The sequence below is a fragment of the Polyodon spathula genome, chromosome 4, assembly GCF_017654505.1.
Source record: "Polyodon spathula isolate WHYD16114869_AA chromosome 4, ASM1765450v1, whole genome shotgun sequence".
Taxonomy (NCBI): Eukaryota; Metazoa; Chordata; class Actinopteri; order Acipenseriformes; family Polyodontidae; genus Polyodon; species Polyodon spathula.
The window spans coordinates 960,940-975,725 of NC_054537.1; the positions used below are offsets into that span (position 1 = coordinate 960,940).

At 41.0% G+C, this 14,786-nt stretch overlaps 2 protein-coding genes across 2 annotated transcripts in view; one reads left to right on the forward strand and one right to left on the reverse strand.

The window, feature by feature from the left end:
* Positions 1-6,278, forward strand: part of slc22a13b (solute carrier family 22 member 13b) — a 31,984-nt gene extending 25,706 nt beyond the window's left edge. The window contains exon 10 of the mRNA XM_041246546.1: positions 6,173-6,278. Coding sequence (XP_041102480.1) covers positions 6,173-6,278 — 106 coding nt within the window. The remainder of the gene's footprint in view (positions 1-6,172) is intronic.
* A 22-nt stretch (positions 6,279-6,300) lies between these two features.
* Positions 6,301-10,840, reverse strand: LOC121314034 (probable serine/threonine-protein kinase nek3). The gene is made up of 2 exons (XM_041246817.1): positions 10,714-10,840; positions 6,301-9,860 (listed from the first exon to the last, which is right to left on the reverse strand). The coding sequence occupies exons 1-2, from the start codon at positions 10,821-10,823 to the stop codon at positions 6,380-6,382; spliced, it is 3,591 nt and encodes a 1,196-aa protein (XP_041102751.1). The 5' UTR covers positions 10,824-10,840; the 3' UTR covers positions 6,301-6,379.
* Positions 10,841-14,786: the final 3,946 nt, after the last annotated feature.

The following is a 14,786-nucleotide window of genomic DNA, read 5'->3' on the forward strand; positions in this document are numbered from 1 at the left end:
ACACACACCAACAAGCACAGATAACAAAACAAGTAAACAAAAACAAAAAACCTAAAAATACTGTACATTTAACCCTACTCCTCTCCTCCTCCCATGAAAAAAATGTGTCTTGCTATTTACAGAATTGACAATATCAAACTATGCAGCAGTCTTGTTGTTATTAAGAACAGGTATCTTAATGTATATACAGTATGCACCTGCCCCATGCACACTACCTCAATACTGTGTGATTAGCACATGCTAAAACCCTGTTCTTTCCATTTAATGAGTTCACGATTACGTTTCCATAACATAATGATCGTGCATTATTGTTTGAGTGTCATCTGTGTGCAGTCTGATCTATGGAGTGATGACATGTCTCCTGTGAGCAGTCTGATCTATGGAGTGATGACATGTCTCCTGTGAGCAGTCTGATCTATTGAGTGATGGCATGTCTCCTGTGAGCAGTCTGATCTATTGAGTGATGGAATATCACTGTGCAGTCTGATCTATTGAGTGATGGCATGTCACTGTGCAGTCTGATCTATGGAGTGATGGCATGTCTCCTGTGAGCAGTCTGATCTATTGAGTAATGGCATGTCACTGTGCAGTCTGATCTATGGAGTGATGGCATGTCTCCTGTGAGCAGTCTGATCTATTGAGTGATGACATGTCACTGTGCAGTCTGATCTATGGAATGATGACATGTCACTGTGCAGTCTGATCTATGGGGTGATGGCATGTCTCCTGTGAGCAGTCTGATCTATTGAGTGATGACATGTCACTGTGCAGTCTGATCTATTGAGTGATGACATGTCACTGTGCAGTCTGATCTATGGAGTGATGGCATGTCTCCTGTGAGCAGTCTGATCTATTGAGTAATGGCATGTCACTGTGCAGTCTGATCTATGGAGTGATGGCATGTCTCCTGTGAGCAGTCTGATCTATTGAGTGATGACATGTCACTGTGCAGTCTGATCTATGGAATGATGACATGTCACTGTGCAGTCTGATCTATGGGGTGATGGCATGTCTCCTGTGAGCAGTCTGATCTATTGAGTGATGACATGTCACTGTGCAGTCTGATCTATGGAATGATGACATGTCACTGTGCAGTCTGATCTATGGAGTGATGGCATGTCTCCTGTGAGCAGTCTGATCTATTGAGTGATGGCATGTCACTGTGCAGTCTGATCTATGGAATGATGGCATGTCACTGTGCAGTCTGATCTATTGAGTGATGGCATGTCACTGTGCAGTCTGATCTATGGGGTGATGGCATGTCTCCTGTGAGCAGTCTGATCTATTGAGTGATGGCATGTCACTGTGCAGTCTGATCTATGGAATGATGACATGTCACTGTGCAGTCTGATCTATGGAGTGATGACATGTCTCCTGTGAGCAGTCTGATCTATGGAGTGATGGCATGTCACTGTGCAGTCTGATCTATGGAGTGATGGCATGTCTCCTGTGAGCAGTCTGATCTATTGAGTGATGGCATGTCACTGTGCAGTCTGATCTATGGAGTGATGGCATGTCTCCTGTGAGCAGTCTGATCTGTTGAGTGATGACATGTCACTGTGCAGTCTGATCTATGGAGTGATGGCATGTCTCCTGTGAGCAGTCTGATCTATTGAGTGATGACATGTCACTGTGCAGTCTGATCTATGGAATGATGGCATGTCTCCTGTGAGCAGTCTGATCTATGGAGTGATGACATGTCTCCTGTGAGCAGTCTGATCTGTTGAGTGATGACATGTCTCCTGTGAGCAGTCTGATCTGTTGAGTGATGACATGTCTCCTGTGAGCAGTCTGATCTATTGAGTGATGGCATGTCACTGTGCAGTCTGATCTATGGAGTGATGACATGTCTCCTGTGAGCAGTCTGATCTATTGAGTGATGACATGTCTCCTGTGAGCAGTCTGATCTATTGAGTGATGGCATGTCACTGTGCAGTCTGATCTATGGAATGATGGCATGTCACTGTGCAGTCTGATCTGTTGAGTGGTGGCATGTCTCCTGTGAGCAGTCTGATCTATTGAGTGATGGCATGTCACTGTGCAGTCTGATCTATGGAGTGATGGCATGTCTCCTGTGAGCAGTCTGATCTATTGAGTGATGACATGTCTCCTGTGAGCAGTCTGATCTATTGAGTGATGGCATGTCACTGTGCAGTCTGATCTATGGAGTGATGACATGTCACTGTGCAGTCTGATCTATTGAGTGATGACATGTCACTGTGAGCAGTCTGATCTGTGATGGCATGTCACTGTGCAGTCTGATCTATGGAGTGATGGCATGTCACTGTGCAGTCTGATCTATTGAGTGATGGCATGTCACTGTGCAGTCTGATCTATTGAGTGATGGCATGTCACTGTGCAGTCTGATCTATGGAGTGATGACATGTCTCCTGTGAGCAGTCTGATCTATTGAGTAATGGCATGTCACTGTGCAGTCTGATCTATGGAATGATGGCATGTCACTGTGCAGTCTGATCTATTGAGTGATGGCATGTCACTGTGCAGTCTGATCTATGGGGTGATGACATGTCTCCTGTGAGCAGTCTGATCTATTGAGTGATGGCATGTCACTGTGCAGTCTGATCTATGGAATGATGGCATGTCACTGTGCAGTCTGATCTATGGAGTGATGACATGTCTCCTGTGAGCAGTCTGATCTGTTGAGTGATGACATGTCACTGTGCAGTCTGATCTATGGAGTGATGGCATGTCTCCTGTGAGCAGTCTGATCTATTGAGTGATGGAATATCACTGTGCAGTCTGATCTATGGAGTGGTGGCATGTCTCCTGTGAGCAGTCTGATCTATTGAGTGATGGCATGTCACTGTGCAGTTTGATCTATGGAGTGATGACATGTCTCCTGTGAGCAGTCTGATCTGTTGAGTGATGACATGTCACTGTGCAGTCTGATCTATGGAGTGATGACATGTCTCCTGTGAGCAGTCTGATCTATGGAATGATGGCATGTCACTGTGAGCAGTCTGATCTATTGAGTGATGGAATATCACTGTGCAGTCTGATCTATGGAGTGGTGGCATGTCTCCTGTGAGCAGTCTGATCTATTGAGTGATGGCATGTCACTGTGCAGTCTGATCTATGGAGTGATGACATGTCTCCTGTGAGCAGTCTGATCTATGGAATGATGGCATGTCTTCTGTGAGCAGTCTGATCTATTGAGTGATGGAATATCACTGTGCAGTCTGATCTATGGAGTGGTGGCATGTCTCCTGTGAGCAGTCTGATCTATTGAGTGATGGCATGTCATTGTGCAGTCTGATCTATGGAGTGATGGCATGTCTCCTGTGAGCAGTCTGATCTATTGAGTGATGGCATGTCACTGTGCAGTCTGATCTATGGGGTGATGGCATGTCTCCTGTGAGCAGTCTGATCTATTGAGTGATGGAATATCACTGTGCAGTCTGATCTATGGGGTGATGGCATGTCTCCTGTGAACAGTCTGATCTATTGAGTGATGGCATGTCACTGTGCAGTCTGATCTATGGAGTGATGGCATGTCTCCTGTGAGCAGTCTGATCTATTGAGTGATGGCATAAGAACATAAGAAAATTTACAAACGAGAGGAGGCCATTCGGACCATCTTGCTCGTTTGGTTGTTAGTAGCTTATTGATCCCAGAATCTCATCAAGCAGCTTCTTGAATGATCCCAGGGTGTCAGCTTCAACAACATTACTGGGGAGTTGATTCCAGACCCAATGTCACTGGGCAGTTTGATCTATAGAGTACTTAATAATAAGTAAATAAAATAAAAAAGCCAATTCAACAACCATTTATTCCAGAAAATGTAATGCATTTTCTGTGCTATAAAAGCCAAACTCTCTGAGTTGACGTGTCTTACTGGGCAAGTCTTTGAACTGGGATCCTTGCAGACATCCTCAGGGGACAGACCTTTTACCCGCTTCCTGTGTCACATGCTTTTTCTAACAGAGACCCCAATGCCTTAATTTTCTAAGGGCTGTGAGTGATACTGAAAATAAAGACGAATGAACAAAAAATAAAGAAGCCAATGTAGTGAAAATGACTTGTTTTATTCATTTTAAAATACGTTTGATTGTATTAAATTTTGTGAACGCACACATCTAACCCTAGTGCTGGCACAAGCCGAGTATTGGATTATTCAGATTGAGCTCCACACAGATATCAGGTGCTGACAATCAGGTGTGGATTGCTGGTGTCAATCAGGCTGGTTTCTCATTCCCAGTGAAACGAATGAAGAAACAGCAGCTTGGGGGTGGGGTGATTGCTGCTTTTCTTAGACTCTGTGTAGAGCAGCAATTCACACAAATCCAAGCAGCTGTTTCTTCACTTGTTTCACTTGGAACGGTAAATTATTCCAATCAACACGCCCCTCACCTGTGGAGAGCTTGATTCGAATGATCGTTGTGCAGCACTATTCACTATTATGATTTATAAAGCGAATTTATCATACAGAGAAGGCTGGTATAATACAGACAACAGAGTGCATTGCATTTGCATGTAGTGTTATTGGCAGCATACTCAACTTTACATGTTTCATATTGCTAAAAACACAGTGCTTATAGATGATTACAGATTAGTCTTTAATTACAAAGGTACCGTCATCTCCACGCATTGGGACACCTCCTAAAAGAACACTTCAGCTAAGAAAACACCCTTGTGGTGAAATGGATTTTTCCCATTGTAAATGCTCATGAGTCACGACGCACATGCGTCATGACAATATTTATTTATTTATTTATTTGATTTCTATTGTGGCTGGTGGTGAACTCCGTCTAAGAGAACACTTCAGCTAAGAGAACTCTTCAGCTAAGAGAACACTCCAGCTAAGAGAACACCCCTCGGGAAGCAAGCAAAGAGTTCTCTTAGCTGGAGACGACTGTACTGATTTATACATGGTTTATTCTTCCTTGCTTCACGTACATTGTATATTACAATGAATAAAAATCTCAATTCACTTAATCATGTCATCATAGAGGTTAATTGAAAGTCTGTATAATGGTATTAACCTCTAATCATATTACTTAAGTGACCAGCCTTAGGAACTAAACTTACAATATAATCCTCATTAGTTAGCTATCTTTTTTTTTTTTAACCCACGTTTTCATATTTATGTTTTTCTTTACATCAACAAAAGCACTTTTTAAAAAACAATATGATTATTTTTTTTCACAGAGAACTAAGTCATGACATGGAATGTTGCTTGGCATTATTAGTTTTCACTTTGATGTCACTCATCACATGGGAAGGCAGGTGTTCAGTATGTAACATTCATTCATATATATAAAAGCATCTCTTTCCACAATAAACCATTATTATTTAATATTTTTAAATACTCAATATTTTTTGATTAGTTCCAGAAAAAAAAAAAAATTAAAAAAATCAGCTGTGTTTTTTATCTCCTAAACATTTTGCCTAAATATTAGATTTTATCATCTGAGAGCAGCAAACACATTACAGCTAAATAACCCTATTGTTAGTTCTGGAGACAGTCTTTCCCTTTAAACATCAGTCCAACACGATATGGGTTTTAAACACTGTAACAACTGGAGTTGTCAACAAATTTTCGATTGACAATCGAGTTGCTAGAATAGACCATTGCTCTATTTTCAGAAATTCATTTGACAATTTTTCTATGTGCCTATGTGTGTTCAACCAATGATAATGCATTTTCTAATCCTCTGATTTCACTTTAAAATTTTGCTAAATATGAAATATTGCTAAAGACAAGTGGATGCATGAGGAAAATTTGCAATTAATTGATTTGTTTCGTGACAGAAAATGTTTCTGGGTTGTTAGATGTGTGGAATATAAAGACCACAATATAAAAGAAGATGAATAGAAGGAATTAACAAATATTTTCAGGAAATCACCAGCAGAGGTAAAAGACAAACCAAAAATATTTTCCTTCTCCAGGCAAGATACGGTGCTCGGAGGATCTTCTGTTTGTCTTTTACCTCCGGTGGACCACACTCGAGTTTTTCTATGTTGATGTTTTTTTTTTTTAAATCTGGAATCACCAGTTGTGTTTTTAGCTCATTTTCTCCCCAATTTGAAATGTCCAATTTTAAGCCTGGCCCACCATTAAAACCTCCGTGCTGACTTGGGAGAGACGAAGGCAAACACACGCGTCCTCTGAAACGTGTACCCTCAGTCGCCTGCTTTTGTCATTCTGCAGGCCAGCCATGCAGATACCCCAGAGCTACAATACTGGAGGACCACGCAGCTCGGGGCCGCTTGCAGGCAGGCCCGCAGGTGCACGGCCAGTCTACGGGGGTCGCTGATACGCGGTGAGCCGAGGACACCCAGGCTGACCTAAACCCCCCCCCCCCCCCCCGGGCGGTGATTACGCCGCCCCCTGGGAGCTCCCGTCCTGAGCTCGTCCTTAACCCAAGAAATCATCAAGCCATTGGTTGTTATTTTTTTGGTCAGCCATGGCTGTCAAGATGGTGGAATCAAAAACTGGATCAAGAAGACCATCAAGAGCATTCTCTGTGTTGGGTTGTGTAGGTGCAGGTGCAATTAAAGACTGTGAACCAAAAATATCATCAGAGAAAAGGTCTCCCTGGACAGCAGGAACAGAAGGGCTGGATACAGTTGTCTGTACCAGGCCAAAGATATCATCAAAGTTGTTGGTGGAAATTGCTTGGGTAGCAGTTTCTGAGGAAGCGCTTCCAGCTATTGAAAAATCCCCAACACCAAAGATATCTTCTGGAAAAGAGGAGGATGACTGCCCTGAGAAAGAGTCCAAGCCTGTAAAATCAGCACCAAACAAATCAACATTCGACAGAGGCGTGCTTTGAATATTTGTGCTGAAAATGTCAAGAGTATCATCCAGTGTTATCGTATTAACCTCTGCCTGCATAAGTGAAGCCTGGCTTGGATCAAATGGAGTGCTGCTGCCTTCCAGTTGCTCACTTCCAACATTTAGATTGAAGATATTGAATTGATCACTCTCAGCAGAAGACAGGGCCGGCGATGTATTAGGGAACACAGGTTCAGTACTGGTTCCAAATATGTCAAGATGATCTTCAATTGGTTTTGCAGATGGTTGTTCCAATCCAAATGGGTTTCCTGCATTTTCAAAAGCTAGACTTTGAACACTGTGCATGGTCTCAGTTTGAGAATCAAGTGTTTCTGTATTTTCAATGTTTCTGACATGGGATTCTGTTTGTGTTAACACAGATTCACAGGGAACGTATGGATCCGTGGTGTCTGAGGGACTGCTCGAATTAGGGCTTCCCTGCTCTGAGATATGACAACTCGAATTAACGTCTGCCTCCATACTTGGTACTGTTTTCTCAACGTTGCTCACATCTTCTGTTAACTCAGGTTCAGGCAGTCCAAATGGATTGACAGTTCCGACTGGAGAACTATTTGACATATTGTGTACCAGGTTTGAATCAAGGCTATGCTCGGTTTGATCTGGGGTAGATATATTCAAATTGAAGGCAGGATCCATACTTGTGAGAGTGATGCTGATGTTCCTCTCAGCGCTGTTGAAGTTGGTTTCAGTTTGTGTTAACACGGTTTCAGATTCTCCAAATGGATTGACAGTTTCGATTGGAGAACTATTTGACATATCGTGTACCAGGTTTGAATCAAGGCTATGCTCGGTTTGATCTGGGGTAGATATATTCAAATTGAAGGCAGGATCCATACTTGTGAGAGTGATGCTGATGTTCCTCTCAGCGCTGTTGAAGTTGGTTTCAGTTTGTGTTAACAGGGTTTCAGATTCTCCAAATGGATTGACAGTTCCGACTGGAGAACTATTTGACAAACTCAAGTCAGCCTCCTTACTTTTGATTGTGTTGTTGATGTTCTTATCAGAGCTTCTGACTTTGGTTTCAGCTTCTGCTAACAAGGGTTCAGCAGATCTATACTGATTAATGTTTTCAGATGAGGAGCCATTTGATATGTTTTCAATAAGGTTAACATCTATGTTTTGTCTGATTTGTTCTGACTCTATACCCAAAGTATCCTGAGTTTCAGTTGGGACTGAAGATCTGCCATGTTGATGTTCCTCAGCTGGCATGGCATTCTTGTTATCCTTGTGGAGGATTTCCTCTTTGGGTTCAGCCTGCTCTTTGCCTTCAGCTTTCTCGAGAGCCTCTTTAGGACTATTAGTTTCATTTTCCCTTTCCTTTTTAGTTTCTTTGCCCTTTTCTGACGAAGATTGGAATAATTTGCCCAAGACAGACCTGGGCTTTGCCTCAGGCTTTTTGCTTTCTGTTTGTTCCTTCTTGTCAATGTTGTCTTTGCTGCCTGGATTAAATAGCTTTAAGAAGGGGCTTTTTCCTACCCCTGTCGCTTTTGACCAGGACTCCTTCCTGGCATGAGTCTTCCCGTTCTCTTTGCCTTTAGAGATGGAGGTGCTCAAAGCATCAATCTTTTTAGGTGAGGACTCTGTTTCTTTCTCTGTTTTTTCACTATTTCCATTAACACTGGGCATGCTGTTGGTTACATTATTTTCTGTAAAGCTGCCTTTCTCTTCTGAGTTGGGAGTTAATGAATTCTGTCCTGGAGTACTGGGTTGGTTGCCCTCAGTATTGGGGTCAGTATCCTTCAGGTCTGCATTTGATGTGTCGATAACATCAGTTTTCATTTCTATTTTTCTTTTAGGCAAGCTTTCATCACAAACAGCCGGATGGTTTACTTCACTATGAGAATGCTTCATTGAAGTTTCTTCTTTGTTGTAAACTGATAGGTTTGGTTCTATTGCTTTAGTAGTATTAGTAGGAGTTGTGGTTATGTGCTCTGACTGTATGAACTTGCTCTCAACAGAAGAGTAAGAGAGTCCCTCTTTCACACTTCTATCAACAGTTGTCATGTGGGTTTCACTCAGATGATTGTTTTCTACTGGTTCTGTAAATAATCCTGCTTTCACATTGAGAGAAGCTGGACTATGCTTGGTTTTCACTTCGGAACTGACCAGAGGTTTAGATCCCTCGTTGGGGGCAGATGCTGCTGGACTGCTGTCTACTTCACTATTCTGATTTGTTTTAAGTTGGCTTCTGTAGTTTTCATTTTCTGTATTTGAATTTCTGTCACTCTTAGTCACCTTCACCATGCTGGTCTGCATAGTTTTATCCTCTAGGAAATTAACTGATTTGATCGTCTTACCTGACAAAGGCGTTTGCTCATTGTTTTTGTTACTTGGAGAAATGTGACTTCCCTTTGTAGGTGTGCTATCTTGAAACTTGGCAATCATGGCTGACACTTTCCCTGACTTGGACGATACTGTCTGTGGTTTGTCTGGCACGCTTACTGCTGCTGTCTGCTTAACCTGCTCCAGACTCTTCAACTCTACCCCATTTTTGGCTTGAGTGGGAAAAACGGGACTAGCCTTTTGTTTGCCTAAAATGAAGGGAGATAGAGTAAGTGTTTTGCTTGAATCACTTTTTACCAGCCGGGACAGCATCTTGTCTGGTGACTCACTCTCAGAAACATCTTTATTTTGCTCTAAAGCTAGCTTTGTGTCAGTAAATCCCCCCCTGGCTTTATTTTTCTCTGTGTCTTTAGGTGATGTGTGTAACTTTTCACCTGCGTTTGTTGGTGGAGGCCAGCTGACTCTCAGCTTGTTTGGGGGGTCTGATCTACTCTCTAATGTTTGCTTTTGTACAGGTGTTGACAAGTCAGCTGGGGATTGTGACCCTTCAGAAGTGCTGGGCTCCCTCTTTGAATCTCTGCAAGCCATTTCCTCATTATGCTCAGGTTCTGTGGGAAGCTGTGCATTTTTCTGGAGCCACTGATCCTTGTGTTGCTTGCGTCCAAACCCCTCGTCATAATTTCCTTTCTCTCTGAAGAGTTGCTGGTAATGAAATATGCAGTAGAATTCCCCCAGAAGAGCTGCGTAATTGCAGAGGCTAAATAAAAAAAGAGTAATGGTGATTAAAAAACGCGATATTCAGCAAATCTTTTTTAGGTCCAAAGTTGTGATTTAATTTTTATTATTATTACATAATAAATATTGATTTCAAGCAAGTCTGACTATAATAGTTACCTGGCTTATGAATCATTTTTTGTAATCAAATTCAGTCAAATGCTATGTTAACTGTTGTCATCAAGTCAATTACTTGAAAATGCAACTGTTTTGAAAACATTTTTGTGTTACTCGGTTCTTGTTCTGATCCGGTACTATAAATAATATGGTTCTGATCCAGTACTATAAATAATAGGGTTGTATAGAGGAGCCATTGCTCAAACCCATACTCCTACTTGCAACTGCACGGGTCCTCCAACTTGGATCATGCTCAGAAATGGACAGAGCTACAATCAAAAGTGACAGAGATTGAATGATTCTTGGTGTAGATCTCCCTCCCTACCTGTGAGGGCACTATGTAAAAGGAACGGAGTAGCCTTAACTAAATAGCATGATCATTTAAAATGTGTATGGCACTCAGAAAGTGATCTGACAGTGCTATGATTATTTTACAGAGACAGTCTGTATTTTTAGTACCAGATGCAGACAGAGAGTACAAATCAATATACTTGTTATGGATACTCGATGCTTGTTACTCGGCACACCCCTGATAAAAGCTGCATGGGGGCGAGAGCACATACAGTGCAGTGATCAGAGGGGCAGGACTGTGAAGCAGCACAGCAATCATGTCCAGAGCACTCTAACATGTTAATTAATTCACATAGCAATACATTATTAAATACTGCCTATACATTGTAATACAGCACAAAAGAGCTTTATGCATGATTTAGTCTCACCTCAATTTCTTTTGGCAGTGCTTGCAGCAGAAACAGGAGTGATGGAATATTGATGTACCTGCTGTCGTCCTCTCCATGGGGTACACAGGCTTAAAACAGGCAGAGCACATGTCCTGAACTGGAGACTGGAACTAGGAGAATAATGAGACATGCTTCTTATTCTTCTCATTATCATCATTATTAATAATAATGAGACATTCTTATTCTTCTCATTATTATTATTATTATTATTATTATTATTATTATTATTATTATTGTTGTTGTTGTGATTAAAAATATGCCACGTAGCAGTTATAGTATTTTTTATCATTATTATTTAAGCATTGACCCCACAGATGGCTTTACAGTCTGGTAAGGCTGGCCTCATGCTTGTTGTAAAATATTTAATTCCCATGTGAGAGTGAGGATGGAATGGAGTCACATTTGGACCTTGATTGGCAGTCCAATTAATTAATTATTCAATTAGCGTTAAATGGTGCAGGTGTATAAAGAGAGAGTCTGTACTTTCCATCTCATAGGGGCTGGGGCTTAAGAATGAGCTCCAATAGGGGACAAGGGACAAGGGACAGGGGATGCTGCTGTCAGCTGCCACTCCAGAAGTGTGAGTGTATTTTAATATGATTTGTTTAAAAATGTCTCCATCCCTTCTTTAACAATCCTAATATTATTGAGGAGTTTCATCACTGCCATTCAAAACTTTAAAAAGGCAGGGTGAATATGATATTTTCTTATACAATTATAGCACAAACATATATCCATTGTTGGCTGTGTCCACTTTAATTAATCAATAACTCAGATCATGGGTTCCACTGTTTGTGGGTGCTTATGTTGCAGTAAGTACACCCTGTTACAGCACAGCTGTTAAATGCACTGCACTACAGCTGATATGCCAGTCATTCATTCCTAGAGATCTGGGGTAGAAGGAACTCATTGCAGCTTTGCTCTTGTGACCTTTGCTCTGATGTTATTGTTTTAAAGCTTACTGTACATTCCAAACAAGAAACAATGAACACATGAGATCAATATTGTATTACCATTATATAATGAAACATGAAACAATGAATAAATAAAGTGAATGTGCAGTGTGGTGATGAGCAGTTCAAATTGAGTCTTGATTCATAATGCTTCTTCAAACCCCCTGGCTACACACTGCAATCCATGGTCAATTAAACTGAACCCATGTCATACGTGAGGACTTTTTTTTAAGGTGTGCATGCACATCCATGCACATCCACTCAGAAATGTTATAGACAATGTGGGGAAGCTATAAAAAAAAAGTAAGATGCTCGGATATATTGTGAAAAGTAATGAATTTAAATCAAGGGAAGTAAAACTTTACAATGCATTCGTAAGACATCGTCTAGAATACTGTGTTCACTTTGTTACAAAAAGGATATTGCTGCTGTAGAAAAAGTACAAAGAAGAGCGACCAGAATTATTCCAGGCAAAGAATTGAATCTATTCAGTTTTGGACAAAGAAGATACGCGGTGATCTGACTCAAGCATTCAAAATGCTAAAAGGTATTGACAGTGTCAACCCAAGGGACTTTTTGACCTGAAAAAAGAAACAAGGACCAGGGGTCACAAATGGAGATTAGACAAAGGGGCATTCAGAACACAAAATAGGAGGCACTTTTTACACAGAGAATTGTGAGGGTCTGGAACCAACTCTCCAGTAATGTTGTTGAAGCTGACACCCTGGGATCCTTCAAGAAGCTGCTTGATGAGATTCTGGGATCAATAAGCTACTAACGACCAAACAAGCAAGATGGGCCGAATGGCCTCCTCTCGTTTGTAAATTTTCTTCTGTTCTTATATAACCCTAACCCATACAGTATCCATGCTATATACATGCATTCATTATACAACCCTAACCCATACAGTGCCCATGCTATATACATCCATTCACTCTATAACCCTAACCCATACAGTGTGCACTCGATGCACATCCATTCACTATATATCTATTTATCTCGTTTTAGGGTATTCGCTACTCACTCTCCATTATATACAGGTGGGATCATCTCATTTTAGGGTACTCCTTACTCACTCTCCATTATATACAGGTGTGATCATCTCGTTTTAAACTTCATTATGAAGGAAATGAATGGCAGTAACGTGGTCTCAACGTGTGTTGCTCACTCATTTTGTTTTATGTAATGGAGGAGAGGGTATGCGATGTTTTCAAGCTTTGCAGCATTAATATTGTTTCTGCATTTTCGTATCAGAGCACCCCATTACTTCTGTTGTTTTGATTTGTTGTGCATTTGAAATCAAACCACTGGAACTAAAAATCTTGGAATATTGTCGTTATATTCAAATTAGCGATTGTCTAATTTGAGTGATTATTTTAATAGACCACACATGCAATTAATTTAAAATAGGAAGAGAAAAGGAACGCATAGCCACACATGGTAAAATGCATGGATTTTATAGAAGTTGTTTGATGACTAATTAAAGCACAAAGTGATCTAATTTTCACACTTGAGTGCCTATAGTGTCTATTTCACTGGCAAATGACTGGAAATTGAAATTTTCATACCCAGACGTTTTCCTGCAGTCAGGTAGATAAAGGATAGAAATGATGAATGTTAAAGTTCTCTAATAAATTTGCACACACTTTTATTACATTTTCATTGAGAATTGGTTCAGAGAAAAAAAGAACAACCAAATAAAACCCACATAGAATATATTTTTAAAGATTTAATAATATGTTTGTAACTATACAAAAGATACAGGAAAAGCTGTCCGTAACATAATGAAAATCGTCATGTAAGTCTATAAATAAAAGTTTACAGAACATCTTAAATTAAAGTAAGAAAGTATATGAAACATGTCTAGCAGTGATACTGAAACATTTACAGTATGATGGAATAGATTTTAAAACACATGAATCTGCAGATGATTACATACATATTCAAAGGAATCTTCTAGCAGCCTATGCGCTAAAGTATTATTAATGCAGATTCTTGCCTGCTTTTGGTGTAGCAAACGTAACACACACCACACCGCCTTCATTGACTCTGTTTTCTGCTGAGTGACGAAGGGGTCTTTTCACAAGAGGGGATGCAATGACTTCATACACAGCTGGGTTGGCAACCACCTCGTATGTGGAGGAGGTGTTCGTTTCTGACTGCTTGGTGACAGTCGTGGAGGTCGTGGATGTAATGATCTTGTTCCCAAAACAATCCGTCTCTTCGTATTTTTCGGTGACGGTCTTTGTGCCAACTCTTCCTGCAGCTTCAGGAACTGTTTTCAACTCAAGCACGCTTTTCTGTCTCCTTGGGTTCAATGGGCTGCATACATTGTTCAGGGTTGCCTGCTGCAAAGGATCTGCATGTCTTCTGATGTCAACATTTCTAGGCTCACTCTCCGCAGGCCTTGTATTTGAAGACTTATTTTGTGGTAAGCCAGCTACACCTTGTTTTTCAGGCTGGGCCACCTTCATTTTTCTAGCGGCTGATTGAATTGAGATGTAAGAAGGTGATGATGGAGAACTGGCTCGGGGTTTACTGGTTGGGATTTCTAGTGTTGGCTTTTGCACCTGGTTTGACTTCTCCTGTAACACAACATCTTCTTCTTTATGTCTTCCTGAGACCTGATTTGTATTTTCCATTTTGGATTTGCTGGTGCTGATACTAATCTTCCTAATATTACTGGAGGAGGATAAGCATTGCTCGCTTCCCAACGACTCTTTGAATAGACCCGAGAGCCCAGCAATGTCAGACTCCGATTTCAAATTAGAGACGGAAAATAAAGCCTTCTTAATGGATTCCTCTATGTCCATAAGTCTTGCTAATGTCTGTTCCTTCAGGTGAATTATTTCCGCACTTGCTCTTTCAAGATCCTCAAACACAAGCTCCACAGAAGAAATGCTTTCTGTATCATCTTTCTTTGGCTCAATCCTTTCAACCTTCTTTTGCTCTTTTGGTTTAATCTGCCTGACCTTGTCGCTGGGAACCACAATCCATTCAGGTACGTTCTCAAAGAAGTTCTTCAGTGATCTCACATCAACCTTAAAAGTCTCCCCTTCAAATTCCTCAACTTTTGACAGAATTATTTGAAGTTCCTCC